This window comes from Sinohyriopsis cumingii, chromosome 11 (assembly GCF_028554795.1).
Source record: "Sinohyriopsis cumingii isolate HCF-2022 chromosome 11, ASM2855479v2, whole genome shotgun sequence".
Lineage (NCBI taxonomy): Eukaryota > Metazoa > Mollusca > Bivalvia > Unionida > Unionidae > Sinohyriopsis > Sinohyriopsis cumingii.
This window is the reverse complement of record NC_142971.1, coordinates 80,231,187-80,256,040: the sequence shown is the minus strand read 5'-3', so window position 1 is coordinate 80,256,040 and position 24,854 is coordinate 80,231,187. Positions and strand designations below refer to the sequence as shown.

At 32.9% G+C, this 24,854-nt stretch overlaps 1 protein-coding gene across 1 annotated transcript; it reads left to right on the top strand.

Annotated features, from left to right (window-relative positions):
• Positions 1-414: 414 nt before the first annotated feature.
• LOC149788823 (uncharacterized) lies at positions 415-23,699 on the top strand. Its single transcript, XM_089975785.1, has 4 exons — positions 415-565; positions 9,007-9,130; positions 9,865-10,079; positions 20,577-23,699. The coding sequence occupies exons 1-4, from the start codon at positions 493-495 to the stop codon at positions 20,690-20,692; spliced, it is 528 nt and encodes a 175-aa protein (XP_089831911.1). The 5' UTR covers positions 415-492; the 3' UTR covers positions 20,693-23,699.
• Positions 23,700-24,854: the final 1,155 nt, after the last annotated feature.

The window sequence follows — 24,854 nt, the reverse complement described above, 5'->3', positions numbered from 1 at the left end:
ATCACAAAAGTCCTGAACATTTAAGTATAATATTGTTCTCACACAATTCTACATGACGGAGTATTTCTAATCTGTCAATATTCATTGTCACTATTTTAATAAATGCGAGAGGTAATGCACGTATGAGTAGTTCAGGTTGTTTTGAGTATATGAAAACATCTATTTTATCAACTCTCTGCTTTAGAAGGTATAACGTTTCAATAATGACCATATGCAAAGCAATTTAATTTAAATTACTTGAAAGTTGGAAACATTTATGCCAATATTTTCTCCAGTGCTCATGGTACCACCAATGCAAACAAATTTGCATTATTTATATAATATCTCAGTTGTACGGGGTAACTATATAGTGTCACCTAAGATAAAACCATATATAAGATTGAAACATGCTGATAACCTTTTGAATGTTTTAACCCTTTGGATTACTTCAAGTATTCTGGGTTTTCTTCCTGTTACCCATTGTGTAACTTGGAGAAGAAACAAAGCGGTGATATGGACTTAAATGCAACCATGGGAGGAAAAATGATTGTATACGCCTTTTTGCAAATCGTACTCTTACTGCAAGGTAAGGAATTTAGGATAGTGGAACATAATAGTCTCTCTCTCTCCATATATATATATATATATATATATATATATATATATATATATATATATATATATATATATATATATATATATATATATAATGTATTATTCAGACGAAGTGCACGAGTGAAATATGTCGCTGGATATTCTAGTTTTATCCTTTCGTACGTTTTTAGCATACAAGTTATCACAGGAGAGAATATCGTTTAAAAAGTTGTATTTAATGACTGCAGTTTTGTTTCGGATATATTAATACCTTTTCTGTAACGAGTCACTTATCCTCGTGTTATTTAATTTTCACTTCTACTCGTCTGTGCCCGTCCAACGTTTTATTCTTGTTTGATAACTTTGCATAATTTTATCATGATATTCTGCGTATAAAGATTACAATTTATTTGTTCTAAATTAATACCGGGTATATAAACCACTATTTAAACTACATCGTTTCGGATGCCACAAAGACGAAATATATCCATTATATAGTTAGAACATTTTAGTTTTATTATATACCGACTTGTAACTTACATTCACCTTACTGTTGTAAACTGACCACATAATTAAAAGTGATTTAATAGAGCAGTATAATTGTGTTTGCCTAATCTGTAAATTATATTTAGGCCATTTTGTAAAATATTTTACCGTATCTGAAAGCAAAGCTAGGCCTACCTAGCAATACGTCACAGTCTCTGTGTCATTGTTGTCATGGAAGTAAGGGGATATAATTTTGGAGATACGCAAAAGACGTAGGGTCGAATCGCCTTATCAAATGTTAATTGTTGTGTCTGAATTATAAGGCAGTTTTTCCCAATAGTAGAACATAACATTCTTGCTCTCTCTCCCTCTTGGCTCATTGCATATTTGGTTAAAATAACATATATTTGTCCTATACGAATTAATTAGGCAATGTGCACCAATGGAAAATGGCGTAGGGTTGGGCGACGAAGAAAAGTATTCATAAAGAAATCAAAGACGTTATAGGATTATCGTCTGGCAGTGTTTTGACTATACGTTACCACAAGTGAAAATAGTGTTAATTAGTTCCCTGAATGAAGTTCGTTTTGTTTACGATATGTATATGATCACCTTTTGTACTCTAAGTAGTCATATGTGCTGATGCTTTTTGAATGTCAAGTCTAAGAGCTTTCTCATCTTTTCCCACCAGGCTTTTGTTTGATGTGCTCTTTAATACTGCGTCATTTTCTCTTTTGAAAGTTAATACCGTATATATAAGCCATGTATTAAATTACATCTTTAATGAATTCATATGATAAAATATATCTAGTATTTACTTATGATACACAACTCTTTTATTTAAATTTATACCAACTTGCTTCAGAATATAATTTTTCAAGATTAAAATCCCTGTTTAGCACATGACGCTGAACCCGATAGTCTTTTCGAAATTTTATATTCTCCCGTAGGCTGACCATGTAAATATAAGTGATTCAAGATAGTGATAGGATTGTGATGGTCCAATCTGTAAAAAAAATATATCTTGCCATTTTGTAAACTATCTGACCATAACTGAAAACAATGATAGCTCGATTTAGCATTTGGCGGCTGCGTCAACTTTGTCTCGATTGAAGTAAAGGGAAATTACTACCGAGAGACGGCAACACGTCGGGTAATATTTATTTATTTGAAAGATGTATTTCCTTGGCTGAAAGTAAAGGCAATTTTTAGTTACTTGTTCTAGTTCACAATGTATTCGTTTTGGATGATTCAGCTACAACTTTTATATGAACACAAAATTAACAGTCGCATATAAAATATTATAATTTCACGTGTGAAAATATATGAATGAAAAATTGAATAGTATTTCTCCAATAATCGCAGTCATTTTTGACAACTAGCATGTTATTTAAAGATCATGAATATCATCATTTGTGAACAAATGTTGAAGCAAGCTGTCATAGTTACTTTTTATTTAGCAAGATTAAAGTTTTTTTTTTCAACATGGTTGGATAGGTACGCTTTAAATGTTCCTGGAAACATAAACAACTATAAACAATAACAACATAAGAACTCAATTCATTTTGAGCAAATACATTAATTTATACTTCTGTTTAAAATATAATGTCTTTCTAATCACCGAAAATCACAGTAGAGATCGGTGCCATCTTTTCATGTAACTCTGAATACCTTTCAGCATATTATTGATGATATGTGATGATAAATTATGATTTGAATCCTTGCTGATTTATGTAATGGGTGAACTGATAACATAACGGTTCATTACCTTTATATTAGGTTTTTGGTGAATAATTACATACAATGGCATACAATAGTGACCAATTGGTAACTGAATTTGACCTATTCAAGATTTGCCAGATGACATTATGTTGCTTAATTTCTCAGCTGCTCAAATTTGCTAAGATATGTTAAACTCAAAGTTAATCAATCTACTAGAATGTTTTGAATTTTATTTGTGTCAGTTCATAAGGTTAGTGGATTATGTATTACTCGCACTGGTCAACTTTTTCTTTTCACAATCTAGAATTTACATGACATGATAATTGCAAGTAAGTTTTAAGTCTAACATTCCATTGTATTCGTTGAATTTACTTTCACATTGTTGTCCACATGAACATGTATAAGTGACGTATCCTGGTGACGTAAATATAAAAAATGCAAGCATAAGATTTGTACTGTAGCTTCAAAGTTTGTATGCATAGCTATATGTGCAATCAGCGTAACTAAATCCTTAGTAGACAAGATATTACAGTGTCATTAAGCATATATTTCAAGTGCAAACTTATTTTTCCGTTGCAATCAATAAAATATAACTGGAAGGATCATAATTTATAATGTCATAGTCCCTTCAAAGTAGATGCCGACATTTTGGAATGATAACCGGTCGATAGCCAGTATATTGATCTGTGAAATTAAAGATAAAGAAAAGAAAGATAAAGGAACATTTCTCGCTCCAGGCAAACAGGTCCAGATCAAGTAAAAGCTTTAATTTTATTAGACAATTATACCTTTCAGAATATTTTGGCAAAATTTCTACTTTACAGAGTATTTGTCATCGGGCAAATTTATTTCATTATTTTACAAACAATGTAGTAGGTGATGTACTTTTGAGTACAACAGTTTATTTGTTGAGCACAAGTGACTGGCCATTTAAAAAAACTTTCTGCTTTAAATAGTGTATAGTTTTCATAATGACCACACGCAAAGAAATACAAATTATATTACATGAAACTAGCATAAGGGTATGGCAACATTCCATTCAATGTGCATGCTGCCAATGCAGACAACTTCACCTTATTCTAAACTTATCTCTCAAGTACGGTATAACTGTGTAGTGTCACCTAAGATAAAAACTTCTAGGATTGGCACACGCTGATTATGTATTGATTTTTTAATATTTCGGATTATTTGAAATACCCCGTGTATTCTTCATATTAATCATTGTATAACTTGGAAAAGAAACGAATAAGTATGGTGGGCTTCAATACAGCCCTGACAAGAAAGATACTTTCATGCGCTATTTTGCAAATAATTATCTTACTACAAGGTAGTTAATTGAAAATAGTAGAAAATACTATTCTCTCTCGCTCTCTCTCTCTCTCTCCCTCACGGCTCATTGCATCTTGATTAAAATGATATATATTTGCGCAATACGTATTAATTAGGCATGTGCGCCAATGAAATATGTCACAGAGTTGGGCGAAGAAGAAAAGTATTCTATGATAATCAAAAACGTTATAGGGTTATTCTCCGACAATATATATATATATATATATATATATATATATATATATATATATATATATATATATATATATATATATATATATATATATATATATATATATATATATATAGTATTCCACGAGATAATCATGTTAGTTTATTGAATAACATCAGTTTTGTTTACGATATTTATATGATCACCTCTTTAGTTATTTGAGTGTCCTGTGTAAGCGCTATATTTTCCCACTGCGTCATTTTCTTTTTCTATGTTAATACCGTATATATAAGCCATGTATTAAATTATATCTTTTGTGAATCCATAAGATGAAATATATCCTGTATTTAATTAAGACAAAAAACTCTTATTTTATGTTATACCAACTTGCTTCAGAATATAATTTTTCCAAGATTAAACTTCCTGTTTGGCCAAAGACGTTGAACCCTAGACCCTTTTCAAAAATTCATCTTCTCCCGTAGGCTGACCACGTACATATAAGTGATTCAAGACAGCGGTAGGATTGTGAATGTCTAGTCTGCAAAACATATATCGTAATATTTTGTAAACTATTCCACCATATCTGAAAACAATGCTAGTTCGATCTAGCAATTCTTTTGGCGGCTGCGACATCTTTGTCGTCGATTGAAGTAAGGGGAACTTACATCAGAGAGACGATAAAGAGTCTGGTAATATTTGTTTATTTGAAAGATTTATTTCCTTTGCTGAAAGTAAAGGCAATTTCTATTTACTTGTTCTAGTTCACAAAGTATTCGTTTTGGGTATTACTGCTACAACTTTTCAACGAACACAAAATTAACAATCGCTTATAAAATATTATACTTTCACATGTGAAAATATATGAATGAAAAATAGAATATGATTTATCCAATAATCGCAGTCATCTTTGACAACTAGCATGTTATTAAGAGATCATGAATATCATCATTTTGCACGTATGTTGAAATAAGCTGTGATAGTTATTTTTATAAAGCAAGATTAAAGTTTAATTCAACATGGCTGGATTGCTAGCTTTAAATGCCCTTGGAAACATAATCTAAACAATAACAACGTAAGAACTCAATTCATTTGAGCAAATACATTAATTTAAACTTATGTTTAAAGTATAATGTCTTGCGACTCATCGATAATCTCAGTATAAATCAGTGCCGTCATTTCAAATAACTCTGAGCATCTTTCAGCATTTTATTGATATATTATGATTTGAAACTTTTCTTATTTATGTAATAGGTGAACTGATAGTATAACTGTTCATTACCTTTATATTAGGTTTCTGGTAAATAATTACATACAATGGCATACAATAGTGACAAATTGGTAACATAATTTCAGCGCTCGCCGTCCCACTTCTGACTAAATTGTACTTAAAGTATTTGCTGACAATCAGCCAGCTCTCGTGCAGCCAAGATATACAGTCGTCATTTTCTATTTCTTCAATTGATTTTTTTCTTTCTGAAACCTAAAAGTTACTTGTGGTACTGTATTGATATGGATTTCATCGATATAATATTGCAGCACTTATGTGTTAGAGGTTTGTAATATATTGGGTGAAGTGAATATAATCCATATCGCTCCGGATTTTAAACAGACCAATTGTGAGATAAGGTAAATACACGCCCTATAAAAGCAAATTTTATTTGTATTTAAATCGGTCAAGAAATTACTAACATGAAGATGCACGACCTTTGCCTGGAAATATTAAATTTCGTTATATTCTTTGACATATTCAATATATGCCGGATTGCATTACACTCGCTTAATTTTTAGCTGCTCCATTATGCTAAAATATGTTATACTCCATGTTGATGACTCTACTAGTAGTTTTTCAATTATCTTTGTGCCAGTTCAGAATTGGAGTATGTATTACTCGCACTGGGTCCACCTTGCTCTTTTCACAATCTGGAATTTGTATGACATGATAATTGCAACCAAGTTTTAAGTCTAACATTCCATTTGATTCGTTTAATTTACTTTCACATGGTTGCCTACAAGCATTTGAAACGAGCTGTTTGTTCTGTATCTCTAAGTCATTTGCGTGCCATGAGTTTGGTATAATTAGATGTAAAAGATATACTAGAAATAGGATCCAGCGCTGACTGCGTGGATGTGCGTGGATTGGTTTGCGAGAGGAAGTCGTGCCAATATAATATTGATGAATCACAATTATATAATCCTGCAAAACTTTTACTGAATTTACGATGATGTTATGTGAACGATTTTGGCCAAGAATAATATGTAAGAACGTTTCTCATTTTAACTCATTAATATTCTAAATATATGACTCCACTTAAAAATACAAATACAGAACACAACAATATATATGATTCTTCTAATGATGTTAAATGCACGAATGTCTCAAGTAAACAAGATTAAAGAAAAACAAACCTGACCCATTTATCTATTGATGAAACATAACATGACGTAATGCAATTTTATACTCTATAATATTCTCAACAATATAAAATGTGTTGCTAATATTGTAATGAAAATGCAGTAGACATCAGTTAGATGGTTATATTTATGTCGGTCTGGGTGTTTCAATAACCATAACCCATACCCTAAGAATTATATTTACGTCTTTAAGTTAATTGAATTTTTTTTTCATCCTATAACAATTTATATTTTCAAGATGATAAAACCCTTTACTAATAGAATACTACATTACTTGATATTACTTTCATAGGCTAGTTATTTTATGGGTGAATTACAATATCCTAGACCCAGAAAACAGATCAATATGTTTTTTCCATTGATTATGATCCAAATATTTGAATCACCCATATAAAAGAATAACAATTATTTCTACTTTACTTTATAATAAAACTAGTATCAGAGTCGGTAGTGAGGAACAAATTAAACTTGATATTGGAGAAAGCCAAATAATTCATTAAATTTAGCATAACAAATAATGATGGTGAAAAAACTAACCAACAATACAAATTAAAAGCACATAGCACCTTTCCCTGCAACATAAATCGTATGCACGAAAGGCTGCTTTCAAATATTAGTCAAACATTAATATGATTAACATCATATACAGAATGTGAAGTCTTAAGAAACATAGAAAATATACATAATACATTCTTGACTAGAAAGTGCATCTGTAATTCCAGTTAATTATATTTTCAATTGAAGTTCCTGATGTCAATATTGTATTTATCCAACGTGCAACTCGACCCTAATAATCTTTGAGTTTTGATTTCCATATTACCTTTGAAAATAAGAGGGTTGTGATCATTAAATATAATACTAGGAGGAGGAGTTGAACTAATATATACTTCAAAGTGTTGCATTACTAATATCAAAGCCTAACATTTGTCCTCCATTGTGGAATAATTTCTCTGGTGGTTATTGTGTTTTCCTTTTGTGAAATAGCACAGAGACGATGAACACTAATTTCGTCTTTTACTATAGAAACCGCAACATCACCCCCATCAACATACATTTTGAACGATTCATATTTGTAATAATGAAAAATGATCATTAACGTATCAAAAGACGTTATAGGTTTATATGTTCCATAGCTCGCAATATCTGCTAGAAATGTAACAGACACATGATGTAAGTCTCTGTTTTATAAATTGTTTGTAAAATGTGTATCAATGAGCCTATACAAAAAAATCATTATTATCTCTAAATGTCCTTACAAGGTGTCAGTCGATACAGTCATTGACGTAGGAGACATACCTATCTAGACCAAATGTAATCAGGTTCATTAAACGCACGGAACTCGTAGAAAGAAATAAACATTTCTGAGCAGTCTCGTATGAAATTTGATGTCTAAAGGCTGTGCATCATTGAGATTTGCAATAGCTCATATTAGACTGAAATGGTTTGTTTGTACCAAAGTCCTGCTGAGCGGAAGAACTACTTACAAAAAAGTGATGTCAGTGGAGGAATAATCATAACTTCTGCAGCAACGTCTTCAAAAGTTCATACCTCTTTTCATGAGGACAGATCTTGATATTACTTTTTGCACAACTACAGCTATATCTTCAATCTTCACAATCTGGGTGCTTCTAGTATTATATCTAGCATATATATACACACACACACACACACACACACACATATATATATATACATATATATATATATATATATATATATATATATATATATATATATATATATATATATATATATATATATATATATATATATATATATATATATATATATATAGGGTCCCGGAGTGGTCTAAAGTGCTCTCCGCTATGGATCACTGATATCTTACTTCTGTCTTCGTCGGTTCGAGTCTCAGATTCGGCCATCGTGGTTATGTGAGAAAGCTCGCCAGTAGCTTCTCGTGGGTTGGTGACTCTTTCCAGGAGTTTTCCCCGGTTCTTCCTCCACCATTAATACTGGCCACCATGTATAACCTATCGTGTGCTGTAAAAGAGCGTTGGACCCTAAACAACAACAAAACAACAACAACAACAACAAATATATATATATATATATATATATATATATATATATATATATATATATATATATATATATATATATATATATATATATATATATATATATGTATATATATGTATATATATATATATATATATATATATATATATAAAGAGAGTGTGATAGATAGAGATAGATAGATAGATAGATAGATATATAGATAGATAGAAACTAGAGACCTAGATGGATAGAAACAGAGAGATATAGATACGATGTAAATATATTTATTTTAGCCATGCAGGTGAAAGCTGGCCAGTACTGTCAGTACGACTACCCATCATCTTACTACGCATCAAGATACTGTGATTACGGCTGTTGTGGCACTAAATACAGCGATTCAAGTGATATTTGTTGCTCGTAAGTAATATATATATATATATATATATATATATATATATATATATATATATATATATATATATATATATATATATATATATATATATATATATATATAGATAGATAGATAGATAGATAGATGTATATGCATGCGTGAGGGCATGCCTACATACATGCCTAAATCCATACATACATGCATAAATACATACATACTCACGCACGCACGCACGCACACATATATATACATACACATATACATACATACATGAATGCATACATACATACATACATACATACATACATACATACATAAACGCATACATACATACATATATTAGCATGTTTAATTTATCATCGGTTTCGGTGGTGATTGGGCTTGTAGCTGGATAAGTGTAACACTGGCATGACAATTTTTAGTCAATGAATTAGGTATCAGGAGATTTTATTTTGTCTTGTAGATATTAAAGACGATAGCAAATTTAAATTCGTCTTTTGTATTGTATACAGAATACAAAACTATCTTTGTTTCTAGCTAATAAGGCATTATAGGCTATAGACAGAAGACATTATAAATATTGACACCTTTTCCAAATTCAAAAATAACCACCGAGAAAACTATGCCTATTTTAAGGGAATAGCTTAGGCAACAAGAGGGATCGGGGGAGCTAAACCTTGCAGACGAGAGCTAGGTAGTTGGGACTTTTAACTAAGTGTAAAATTAATCTATATTAGTATGTTGTTTCATTCCACAGTTACAGTTACAGTTACAACAGTTACAGCAGTTACAGTTCAAAAGTTCCAGTTGATATTGATGTCGGTGTCATTGTTGGGTCTGTGATTGGGGGTCTGGCTGGGCTCGCTATCCTGATTGGTCTGATCGTATGCTGCTGTGCTGCCGCAAACAATTCAAGCAGACGCACTGGGACCGTTGTGCAACCGGCAAACACTAACATGCAAGCTGTTGTCGGTAAGTAATCGAATAATTAGGCGAATAAAGTGAGAAACATAAAATGCATAGAAAACAACCAATAATTCGTTGTATGAAATCAAACAGTATCAGACTGAACTGTGTGTAAATCAAATAGCAGTTAAAACAATCCTATACTGTACTGAAATGAAATAACAGTATAAAAAAGCCGCGGTCTATGTGAAATCAAATAAGAGTTTAATTTTGTTTTCTCTGTGTTTATGATGGTATGAACTGTCAATAGCCAATCGCATAAAAATAACGCAAGAAGGGCGTTATGAATGCTGTCTGAGTTGGCCACTGAGATATTTATATTAAGATAAACTCATACAAAATAGCTTTTAACTCTTATGATTGCAAGCATTTATATATTTATTGATTTTGTATTGTTATTTAGAAAAATATTTCCTATTAGTTTTAGAGCCTGCTTAAGCGAATGAATTCTTTTAAAGCGTCTGGTACGTTGCTATTTATATAACAGGGGATTCTCTAAACTACATCATAATATATACGCCAATATCAAACAAACATATTCTAACTTGGTAGGCAATCTAGGGTTTTAAACATTCCGCATCACGGTCTTAATCTTTTATTTAAATTGGATTATGTGATAAAACCGGACTAGTGATATTATAAACAAATAATATAGTCCTTGGTTTGACGTGCGAATGACGCTTGGAGTTCATGAAATCATGTTTAAGTTGTGACTTCATTGACATGTTTTCCCCAGAAACATGGGTAACCAATGTTGTCGTCTTTAAATCTTTTTTCGTGTTGATTTACAGTTTAGGTTACCCACGGGGACTATTTATAAATGAAATTTAGACAATTGGTAAATGGTTACAGTGATGGGGATCAAATGGTCAAAGAATGCAAGACATCGACACTGACAGAGACAGTGGGGGCGTAGCATATTAGCCAACCCCTAGCGCATCGTACCTGCCAAACTGGGTGTCTTACATTGTAGGACTATGAATCCAATAGATCAAATGTTAGTCTTTGACCCCTTCTCCCAATAGCTATATTCATTTTAGATTCATTGGTAACGAGCTGCATAGAAAGTGATATAGCCCCAATGTTCTTGGCAGAGTTTGAGTTTCAAAGCTTTTCCGTTTCAAATCAAAGTCAAAGACATATTTATTTATATTCGGAAAAACAGCAAAGATGTTTTATCTGATGCTGTCAAATCAATTTATTCAATTTTTTAAATAAAATATAAACCCACGTATTTATTTCGTTATTTTTAGGGGTGCAGTGTGTATGCCCTCAGTTACGTTAGTTGCATTGGGGTTACAGTGCGTACAGTATTTACTGTTTTCTTTTAAATACGGAAAATCTTATGGACTACAGAATTTAATAATCTGCTTTATACTTGTGGATCAAACCCTTTGCAAGAATATCATTTTGCAGACATTTCTTCTAAAATTGTTTTTTATATCCTAGTTGCTTTCCGATCTTATTATACTGTATATGATTATATGGAATCGGTTTGATTCCAGTCATGTAAATATATACTATTTCATTGCTCATTTATTTGTCGTGTGCGATCATCTTCGGAGAAGTAGCATATAACCAAATAAGTCTGGACTATTGTTCTTATATATTATGTGTTGGGTGGTGCTGTTCTTTTTTACAACAAAGCATTTGCTGCAAGTGAATGGCCATATTTCTTATGATGTTGTTTTCTTGCAAGTAATTTCCCACGATATAAATCACAATACATAATTTAAACATGGCTCAATTGACTATCTCATACTTACGACAAGCAAATGATACCTGTTAAAATAGAATTTGCTTCTCCACAGATAGTCAGCGTCAGAGTATATCATATACAGATGAAAATTGATTGCCTACTAATCGTGATTGAAAATATTAAAGTTATTCAAAGTCCGATAAAGTAATAGATTCCGAAAAGCAACGGTGATTCCTTAAAAACTACCAATGACTCAGAATTTCAATGTTTATGTAATCGTAGCTTAGAAAATCGATGGTACCCTGTGACTCCCTCAATGAGTACACAATCCAAACTCCTCGCTCTACTGCCAATGCTTTATCCGCTTGCATATATTGTATACATATCATAGCACTACTTTACGAACCTATGTGTATGATCTCATCAATTCTTTGATCAAATTATATGATGGGTTCCCTGTTTTCATTGTAATATCTATCTCTCGTCATTTCATCAAAGTAGTATAATGTTCGTTGAATATAGCACCTGACATTTCTCGCAAGCTTTTGATGAATGAAACGTCATGGGCCATTGTTTGTTTTGAGTTTAATCTGTGTTGCAACAGTAATGTAGGTTAGTGACATGGCTCTTGATATCCCTTGCACAATGTGCAAGAAGTTATCATTTCTTAGTGTTACTAAAATGGGAATATAAATATAACTTAAACTCGTTATACACAGCTTGTGACATCTTTCTAATCCAGTTGTGTGTGCCTTGAGTGGCACTTTAAAGATTACTCACACCCAACTTCTATTGTTGACAAAGTTTGACAGTATATTTCGTAAATTTGCCAAGGATGTTTCAATTAAGATGTAGGTTTATTTTATTTTAAATCAATATATATCAGTCTATATATATATATATATATATATATATATATATATATATATATATATATATATATATATATATATATATATATATATATATTATCTATCTCTATATCTATATATCTTATTATAAACGTTTCATTACTGATATAACATGTTCTCCTCAAAAGCTGAGTTTTCATTATCTGTTTACGCGTACGAGTTTTTGTTGAGCCGTTTGCTACACAGCTATTTATAAAACAGGGAATTATCCATATGCAACGCAATACGTCAATATCAAACCACAAATTACACCAATGGTAGGCGATCTAAGGGTTTGAACATTCCACAACTTGGTCTAAATCTTTATCTAAATTACTATATGTTTTCTGAGTAGAAGCTTACTATTCAAAGCAAAGGATGTTTTGTTTTGCTTGACATACGAATGACTCTACGATTTCCCTGTATCGTGAGTTCATTGTGAATTGTCAATCGTAATTGAGTAGACAAAGGAGTAACCGAGTTTGGCGTCCTTAAATCTATTTTCGTGTTGTTGAGCAGTTTAGGCTACCTACAAGGGCTACTTACAAAATGAATTTAAGACTATCGGTAAATGGTTATAGTGATAGGGGTACAATTTTCGAACAGTGCAATACATCGAGACTGATGGTTACGAGGGGCGTGTAGCAAATCTCATTCCCACCTGACATCGTAAATATCAAGTTCGGCGTCTTAAATTGTAGGACTGTGAATCAAATTCTTATAATGTTGGTTTTTGAAACTCTTTCTCCCAATCCGTATATCCATTTACCTACAGTTTTAAATTCATTTGGAACTAACTGCAGTGAAATTGCTGTAGGCCCAATGTACTTGGCAGATTTTGACTTTCCAGGCTTTTCTTTTAGTCATGGGTAGTTTTCCGTACAGTTCATAAAGAAATAAACGCAAATGGGTCTGATCACATGATTGTGTTCTACCCAATATAAATATTCCATTCAATTATCAACTGATGCAGGTGCAGTTATTACATGTTATTTCTTCCTAAAGCAAATGTGTTATAATGTCTCTGCTGCGTCACATTTTGCTCACATGCACAGAGTAGTAAATTAAATCTAACAACGCAAACTAATAACAAAGAACCAAATATGCAAAATAAATTAAATTATTTTTCCCCGCAGTTGCACAGGATGATACCCAATAAGGAATGATAGTTTGCATTCGTCATTACGTCACATAGCTCTAGAGAGCTGACATACTTATTGAAGAAGAATAGTTTGCGGCAGTAACGGATTAAGAGCTCTGTGGTTTATTAACATACAAGTGACTGGACTCAGAAATATAGAATGATGATTTTAGTTTGCGGTTCTACAGATTTAAAACAGTAAACAAACAAATGTTATTTAAGACCACATCATTCTTCTCGGTGTATGCATATACACCCATAAAACTATTTATATTAAAACGATATATTTAAATGAATAAGAGCATACATGTTACCGGCATCCGAGGACATTCCAATTGACTATTATGAGAACTATCACGTGCTCTGCGTATTAAAAGTACATTTAGCAATATATAAAAGGACGAGTAGGGGTGTTTATAAATTTTTCATAAATCTTCTGTTATCGAAATAAGGCTATTCGTATGCACGTGGCATGGCTACGTATTATTTATGATTTCTAGACTTTCATAAGTTCTAAGCACCTATAAACCAGAAAAGCACTTCAATCAATTATTCATTTAATATCACCTTTTAGTTTATTGGAATCAAGCCAATGAACGTTCCGAACGATTCCATGGTCGTCACGTGCAATGCCTTGTTATCTATCCATCAATACTGAATATTCACCATAATCCGTTGGTAACCATTTCACTTATTTCCAGTACATTTAAATCATATATGCTGAAGAAGGGCTGGTAAGTAAAATATAGTAAACGCACACGTGCAAACGCAAACACAATCACACACACACATGCGCACACACATAAATGCGAGCTATCTTCGTCACAACAGAACAGAATGGGAATGATAGCATACAAGCTAATTTGTCAGAATCAATTTTACACCAATAATAAAATGCTCATGGAATGCCTTCGTCATTTGTAAACTGTTACATAAGTATTCTTGAAATGATGTTTCGTACCTAACAGCAATCCTCTGATTCACCTAATCTTCAATGCTTTAATGTTTTACATATCGTACTTGATCTCACATTGTCTTAACCAATGTATCATGGAGTTTTGTCTTAAGATGCATAGTCTTTAACCTTAAACTTGACAATATATCACATTCTTCACTGTTCTGTAGGTTATTAACATTTACCCATAATATGCTTTTCTTGACTTCAATTGTTAAACATTAAACGGACACTTCCTAAATGCAGCCTTTAACATATCACTGAAAAATGGCATTTGTTGATAGAAGCAGCAAGATCCATGTTTGGTTATGCATGACAAATATTCAAAATCCCATGTATAGTATCTTATTACGCTTCAATTCGTAAAATTAAATACAAATCGTGAAATTAATATACCTTTATTTATATAGATTTATAGTTCATAAACTAATGCCATTAGGTACGCTTTAGCAGAATCTGTGATATTTATGCTTCACGAACATTCTCTCTTTATCTACCTACCCATCTATCTACATATTTTGTATCACTATCTCTCTCTCTCTCTGATTATTTGTGTGACATTCTGACAACTTCATCATAAAGTAAAATGTAATGCCTCAACTCGTCCTTGTGGCATCAGACAATGAACGATGAAAGCAAAGATCAAAATTTGTTGAATTAATGAATTTTGTTTATTACAATGTATAATTTATTAACATGAGTAAAAGCGTTGTGGAAATTGATTAAATTTACGGTGATATGTAAAAGGACTTTCTGCAATGTCAGCAATCAAAGGAACGCAAAAAGACAATATTTATTATGCAGAAGTGGAGTCTACGTCGCGAAGTGTAACATGCCTAAAATATTTTGTAGAATATAGTATTCCAGGCAGATGGAGTCCAGGTCGCGGCGCATAATAAAGCTCAATGTTGTTATAGAAGAAAGGCTTGCTATAGCCTATAGATTCAACGTCGCGGAGTGAAATATAGCTTAATAATGTTCCATGAGAACCTCTGGACATAGAAGATGAAACTGTTTGAAACTTAAAAGCTTATAATTTGATTTCCAACCAGCTGAATTTAACGTAAATATAACGCTGATAATACTTACACCATAAGACTAATGATGATATTGTAGACATGAAACTCATTAAGGACTTGTTTATAGCAAAGCATAAGGAAGAGCAACACTTATTCGTTTCATACAGATGTTGTTAATATCAATTTGTATTGTTAGCTGGTGTCTGTAGCATAATTTAAATCGTGGATATATCGGATGGAATGAACTAACGCAATTGTGTGAAAGATTAAAATATATGAAATAAATTAATAACGAAAAACATATATGGTGTATAAATACAATGATTATCTCACGCCCTCAACATACGATTAATCACATTACTTCAAAAATTAAAAAACGTAAAAAAGATTCGTGAATCTTGCGCATAGAAAGTGAGATTTAATACCTCATGGACTGCAAATACGCATCAAATAATATTATGCAATGTAAGAGATATTCACATAATCTCGCGCATAGAATACGATCAAGATTCAAATAATCACAAGAAATTCAAATACGTTTTAAATATTATGCACTATTAGTATGATTCACATAATCTCCTATATTATGCAATGCAAGTGAGATTCAAATAATCTCCTGTATAATGCAATGTAAGTGATTTCACATAATCTCCTGTAATAAAATGTAAGTGATTTCACTAAAATTCATATATTATTCAATGTAAGTAAGATTTCACATAATCTCCTATATTACAGAATGTGAGATTCACATAATCCCCTAAAGTATGCAATGTCAGTTAGATTCACATAATTTCCTCTAGTTTGTAATGTAAGTGAGATTTCACATAATATCCTGGAAAGCAATGTAAGTGATTTCACAGAATCTCCTATAATATGCAATGTAAGTGAGATTAACATAATATCCTATATTATGAAATGTAAGTGAGATTTCACATGATCTATATTATGCAATGTAAGTGAGATTCACTTAATCTCGTATATTATTAAATTTGAGATTCACATATTCTCCTATATGTTGAAAGGTAAGTGAGATTCACATAATCTCCTATGTTATGCAATGTAAGTGAGATTCACATAATCTCCTATATTATCCAATATAAGTGAGATTCACATAATCTCCTATATAATGTAATGTAGGTGAGATTCACAAAATCTCCTAGAATACAATGTAAGTGATATTCACATAATCTCCTGGAATAAAATGTAGGTGTGATTCTCATAATCTCCTGTTTTATGCAATATAAGTGAAATTTCACATAATGTCCTATATTATGTAATATAAGTGAGATTCACATAATCTCCTATACTATGCAATGTAAGTGAGATTCACATAATCTCTTATATTATGCAATGTAAGTGAGATTCACATAATCTCCTATGTTATGCAATGTAAGTGAGATTTACATAATCTTCTGGAAAACAATGAAGTGATATTCACATACTCTCCTGGAATAAAATGTAGGTGAAGTTCTCATAATCTCCTGTTTTTTGCAATGTAAGTGAAATTTCACATAATCTCCTACATTATGCAATATAAGTGAGATTCACATAATCTCCTATAGTATGCAATGTAAGTGAGACTCTCATAATCTCTTATATTTTGCAATGCAAGTGAAATTTCACATAATCTTCTGGAACACAATGTAAGTGAGATACACATAATTTACTCTATTATGCAATGTAAGTGAGAGTTCACATATTTTCCAATATTTAAGCACTGTAAGTGACTTCACATAAACTCCTATGTTATGCAATGCAAATTGAGATTCCCGTAATCTCCTATATTGTACAATGTAAGTGAGATTCAGATAATTTCCTGGAATACAATGCAATTGAGGTTCACATAATCATTTTTATTACGCAATGTAATTGAGATTTCAGATAATCGTCAATATTAGCACTGTAGGTGATTTCACATAAACTACTATATTATGCAATACTCGTGTAATTCACATAATCTCCTATATTATGCAATTGAAGTGAGATTCACATAGTCTCCTATATTGTGCAATATAAGTGAGACTTCACATCATCTATATTATGCAATGTAAGTGCGGTTTGCATAATTATCATATAATATGTAATATAAGTGAGTTACACATAATATCCAGTATTATGCAAAGTAATTGAGATTTCACATAATCTCCAATATTCAGCACAGTGAGTACAGTCACACATATACACATACGTATAGACAGCACACAGCACCAAACATCTACATACAGTCAGATCTACACAGCTACCGTCAGCCTTACACTTCTTCAGTCAGCTCTAAACAGCCGTGAACAACTTCAGACAGATATGCACAGACCAAAACAGCCGTGAACAGCTACAATAAAACCAAACTGGACATAATAATAGGTTCTGAAAAAATCTTTAAATATATGCTAATAAATTAAACTATAATAGTAACTTGTAATTCAAAGTTCACAAAGTCTCAGATCTAAGTAGTAGTAAATGCATCATTACAAGATACAGCGTTAAAACCTGAATAAGCTTCACATATCAAATAAAATATGAATTTAACACTTACCCCTATGGCTGGAGAATACAATGGAGAACGTTCTCTCCTTGACAAGATCCAAAACGACCAGTGTCAGTTAGAAATAGAATCTACCTTAAATACATAGGCGAGTGGGTAAAAGGCAGTGTAAAATACCCATGCATATAGTGATTTAATGTCTTTGGTCGCAAGTAATCTTGGGGCTCTGAGTGGCCAAGTTGCTTAAAGCGCTCTCCGTTACAGACCACTGTCATCTCACCTCTGTCTGCCTAGTTTCGAGTCTCCGATTCGGCCAATATGGTTATGTGAGTAAGTTTGCCAGTAGCTTGTCGTTGGTCGGTGCTTCATTCCGGGGTTTACTCAGGTTCTCCCTCTACCAATAATACTGGCCGACATGTATAGCCTATCGAGTGCTGAAAAATGACGTTAAACCAATAATACTGGCCGACATGTATAGCCTATCGAGTGCTGAAAAATGACGTTAAACCCCACAACAACAACAACAACATCAATAAATTTTCGACAAGACACATGTTAGCACAGTCGCTTACCTGGAAAACAAACAATGAAAGATAGTCAAATCGTTCTAGGGCAAAACCAAGTTATTTCTTGCCTTATTATGCGCCAGTGTCCGGTACATGTTGTACAAACTATATAATGTGCTAATGAAGAGAAAGGACAAAGTTTATATATTAATCAATATGTCGAATTTTCAAAGCAAAGTTATCTTGACCTACCATCCAATAATGCATCCTAGAAATGTTGTAGTATTTTCATCATATAATAGTGCATCTGATTACGAGGGAGAGATATATTACGTCATTTAGCATTCAAAACAATTTCATCGAGACCAGGAAGATCTGAGGTTTAAAAAGGTCATTTTACTCAACCGTTTGATTAGTTATTTAACAAATTGTTGCAGCCAGGGTCTTTTTGCTACTAATATTATGCTTCCTGGTAACATGCTCAGAATATATAAAAAATACACGCTTTGCTGCATTATACCGCTTTATATTCATCTGAAGGAGATCTGAGAGCGAAGCAATAATAATTGGCCCCGGTCATCACAAGGGTTTGTCACTGTTAAACAATGACGATGCTACATACTAAATAGGCTTGTGCAGGGGAAACAATATTGTGTTATTTAAAAGCATTTTAAATTATAGTATAAACTTATTACGTACTGTTGTTTATTCTTCTTTGATTGATGGTACCGCTTGGAGGGAGAACCACATTCACATGGACAATAATTTTCTTTGCGGTACTAAGGCATCTAAATTTCAAAGAAAATAGTGAAATATTCAAACCGGTATGTCTGCTAGTGTTTTTAACTGAGTAATGTCATCATGAAATATTAGTTGTCACTGTTGAAATGCAATGTGTTAGTGTTTACATGAATACAATGCGAGGTGTAAGCCTACTTTTTAAACCTTATGTTAAAGTGACCATTTCAACATTTACGACTATTGACCATTCATTGTGTCATCGGTTGCGAGTGAAAATTTAAATAGCAACAGTGTCATAAAAAACCATATTTGCTTTTGTAGTAAAAAAAATTAGTCTGCTGTACAGAGACAGCTTCGAAAGAGAATTTATTGATTTTAAATAACTTAGAGCCTCTTATCTCTAAAACATCCTTTCACTGGAAAATGTCAAATTTATAGCCACTCCTCTATGCAACGCATGCATAGTGTACGGTGTCATCTGCTTGTCAAAACTCTATGTAAATACCAGACATTCCCACTGTAAATTAAATAGGTGGCCTGATCTCATTCAGCTTACCCGTGCCGAAAGGAATGCTAGCAAGATTTGTTTGAATATGACAGACTTTCCATGGACCTTGCTTGTGTGTGCGTGGGTGTTGAAAGCTTAAAATTTCAGCTTAAATTCGGTTATAATAAAAGTTGATGAAATTCTAATTTGGAACATCCATTCATACATACATGTCTGTATGTAAGTATGTATGTATGTATGTATGTATGTATGTATGTATGCATGTATGTATGTATGTATGTATACGCGTGTGTGTGTGCGTGTTTGTGTAGGGGGGTTGCATTCACCTTCAAGCTCATAATTAGGATTAATCATATTAAATTGAATACATACTTTAGTTATTCTTCAGTCATTTGATGTACAGGCTGATTGTGTGACCAGTGAATTAATGTGTGTGTGTGTGTGTGTGTGTGTGTGTGTGTGTGTGTGTGTGTGTGTGTGTGTGTGTGTGTGTGTTATTTTCTATTCTAACATTACGATAATATTGTAATAAAGCCAAATATGTTCTTTTCAATCATTTCAGTGAATACCACAACACAACAGTCAACCATCCCTGTCCAGCAGGGAGCAGTCGGATATGGTTATCCCAGTGGTGGTCCCCCACCTCTTTATGGCCAGCATAATAATATGGCTCAGTAATGTGCCGATTCTGCCAATCCACCACCACCAACAGCGACATGTTAGAGGCCAACGTTTTCATTGGCAATTTTGATCAATCATGTTAAGACGTTCGGAAATAAGAAATTTGTTACAATAGACTCACAATGCGCGGTTTCGCACGCAAGAGAGAGAGAGAGAGAGAGAAAGAGAGAGAGACAGAGAGGGAGACAGAGAGAGACAGAGACATAGAGAGACAGACATACAGAAATACAGAGCAAGACAGAGAATACAAAATTAGTTTGGCTCAATGAAAGTTTTCAAAATGAATCGATTGTATTTGATATTTGCAGGTATGATATATTTCTAGGGTAGGAGATTAATCTAATATCATATCAATCATATATGATTGTTATTCACAATGTATTTAACATTTGAACGGTATGTCTTATTTGTGTATATATTGGCTAAATTCTGTATAACTTATTCTCATTTGGTGTTAATACCACACACATCCAAATGAGTCTTTAAGATATCCTACCATATCATTTACTAAATCTAAATGTAATGATAATTATTTGAATTTTATTTCACAATATTATTGTGTTTTAAATTTCTTTGCTCATTGTCTTTAATGTACCAGATGCAAGCTAAAAACGCTGTCTCTAAATCTGACCTTATTTCAAATACGCCAGGTATATCGGTCTCAAAGACGAAATAGCTCGTGACTTTCACATTTCATGCAACATGGCTGTCAAGGAATATTCCCGTTCTGTATGCAGTCTAGATTGCAGTATATTCAACGTCAAACAGCTTGATTGCATTAAATCATTTTTGCAAGCCTCAGGTTAATACATCAGCGTTACCGCAGGTAAAATTAACACTGTCACAAAGCCCATATTGTGCAATGGGGCCTTGATGGTGTGGAGGTGGTCCCTTTCAATGGCAACGCGTATATTGTGTTCGCTTGACCTGCATGCATAACAAATATGCTTACATTCAAGCGTGGGTTGGGTCTGCATTTTAATAGGTAATGAGTCAGCATTGCTTGGCTAACAAATACAATTTCTTTAGCCTTACGTTCTAAAATGAATCATTGAATATGGCCCCTCTTCCCAAAGTAGGTCGCCCGACTTTTTGGGTTCGCATTTTCGGTTGCTTCTTTGATAGATCCTTTACATGTAATAAATATGTTGTTGTTTTCGAAATTACTGCGACATACTGTTGTCAATGTTAAAAAAGGTATGGAAGCAACAATCACCTCTGTAATATAGATAAACACAATCACTTTGTTGTTTTGTGTGTGCATTCTTCCGTAAGTATTGTCAGCTGCGTTAACCGTATCAAGGGGCAGCACCGTTTGCACGGGAATATCGTGTCATGTTAATTTATTTGCTGCAGGACACGTTGCTATGGTAATGTTCGAGACGAAAGATCTTTCTCTCATTTTCTCTTGTAATCAGAAAATGAGTTTAACTATGGTCCAACGTTTGACTTAATTATTTTCCTTTCATTAACCCCTGTGCCATACTTTTGATATTTACGTATTTTATGCAGTAATATAGATAGTATAGGGACTCCTAGTTAAATTTTTGCACGTAACGGTCTACATTTTGAAAAGGCAACAAGAGATTTATCACAGTCAGTGACCGTTTCGGCAAGACCCATTAGTGATTCGTGGGAGGTTAAGTTATGAGAAATTGAAAAACGAAGAGGAAAACGTAAACTAAATGTATATTTGATGACCACTGAATCTCGTGATTTTGGACCATGTTCCAAACGAAATTTATGGTTACTGTTTTGCATGATGACACGCCTAATATCTTACCCCATCGACATTGAGAAGAACACTTACTTCGTCTGACACGTTAAAAGGGTTGAACAAATCTTTGACAGATTCTAATAAATAGACCCAAATAAATGTAATTTGAACAAGTTGTGTAGTTAGACCCATCTAGCAATAGGCTTGGCAGTATTGTAATCTCCACAGCTTTTTAATCCAATATTCTGTGTGCACACACAAAAATAAAAAAAAACAACAAAAACCAGTGGTTACGGAAGCAAGTAACTGTATCACGCAATACCCATGACAAAGGTATTGGAAACGTTCTTGAGCTGTTGGATATCACCCCATATATTTTAATTCATTAATGGGGTTCCCAGTGTTCGGGTGAACAGTACATTTGAATGTACAGCAGAGGCTAGTCGACCCTCTTGCCAAATTTAATGAATAGGCGAGAGTTATCTGTCACAGTGTTGTTGTTGAAATTGTTGCATACTTCGTTATTACGATTAAGTAAGATCTTCCAAAACAAGGAATATAATGTTTGGATAAGACTAAAGAACATGTATGAGTGTCTGACTTATGGAGATTTTATAGTAAATTATACGCAAGAGTTATAATTGAGAGGACGTTATGAGTAAGGGATATGATAAATTCGTTTGCTCCTTTCTGCACACCAAGATGAGAATGACGTCCCCTTCAATTATCCCTGCCCCTCCCACCAACTTCCAAGCAAAGGAATAAGTAAAGCAGTGAAGAAAAACTGCATATTCGCTCTCCTTTCTCAATCCATTGTTCGTTTTCTTCTGTTATATCTCAGTTCCTCCTTTCCACGTTTATTACTATTAATTCTTCATTAAAATTGTATAATCTTTTACCTTTTTAGCAAATGTTACAAAATATATGAAAATTTATCACGGAGGAGAAAGATCATTTTTGGTAAACACAAAGTAATGGAAGCATATGTGTGTGGTATATAAAAATATGTAGATATTTACATATATTATCATATGGATTCTTGCGACTATGCTCATGCCGTTTAAATGTGTCTCAGTTAGACAGTTAGTTGTTTCTGATTCCAATTTTATTAATTTCTAATCTCTTCTGAGATTTCTTTTGTATACTTTTAAATGCTAGGAGGGTCGTGTGTTTAATATGGTTTTAGACCTAACCTACTATGATACATCTGTCTTTTTCTGTATCCAGGGTTATTTGCATAATTAACCTTTAATGTTCAGTGCACAAATAAAGATAGAGAACTGCATATATATTGTATAGAGTTTATGTCTGAGTCAAAAATCTTGATACTTTGATGTGTCCAGGATTTTGCAACTTAAAACAAATAAGTCGCAATATCACAGAAAAGGAACATTATAAGTCATCGATATTAATAATATACAAAAGTCATAAAATACTGTGTGTCATATCCTAACTAGTCAAGGATAAAAATAGATGATATGTTGAGGACATATAATTGCAGCAACAAATAAATAAAAAGCAGTGTTCGATTAAGGATTAATGTCAACCCCACAGACTTTACGTGGGGTAGAATGACATACAACTGTCGATAGGTTGTTTCTCGGCTGTCGGATTTTGTTCGTTGCTGAATATTTATATATCCTATCTAGAGAATCAATGCGATACAATCTAATGTAGTGCACGTGAAATGTCAACCAAATTAACATTATGGAACGTAGTGTATATTATCTGCATATTCGTTTAAGCGGCATGTAGGGACATGACGCGAAATTAGTAGGAATGATAAATATAATTGATTTTATGAAAGTCGTCGGACATATGGAAACATTAACATTAAACGACAGTTGCTTTCATCAGTATAAGGAGTATGATCGATCCAAAGAATCATTTTGGTGATTAGTGAGGATATTACACGAAATTAAATTACGCAGCCCTTTACAGTACGAGGGAATTAACGTTAGGCTGCCATGTTGTAAAGCTTATAGATCGCAAAGGAAAATGTAATGTTAAAAGCTTACACCATTTGAGGAATATACTGACCAAAAACCCACATTGACTGAACAACACTCATAAATACCGACCAACACTTCTGACCCATGTGTTGATTGAGCAGTGTGCATACATTCTGACCGGCAGACAACATTCATTGACTAACACAATACCTACTATCTAATACGCCTGCACGGTTCAACAATTTATTGAATACCACCCACCACTACTGTCCAATACATACAAACACACACCCTTACTAACCTTTATTTAGTCTTACTGGCAAGCAGGCAATGTTAAAGCGGATGTAAGCAGAAAGAAGAGTATGACAAAGAGTTGACACAATGGCACCTTACAACAGTGAAGTGTAAGGAGAGATGAATTATTTACATAGAATCACACTCAAATGCTACCACAGTTTGGGTGTAATGAGAGAAATAGGTAGAGGATATA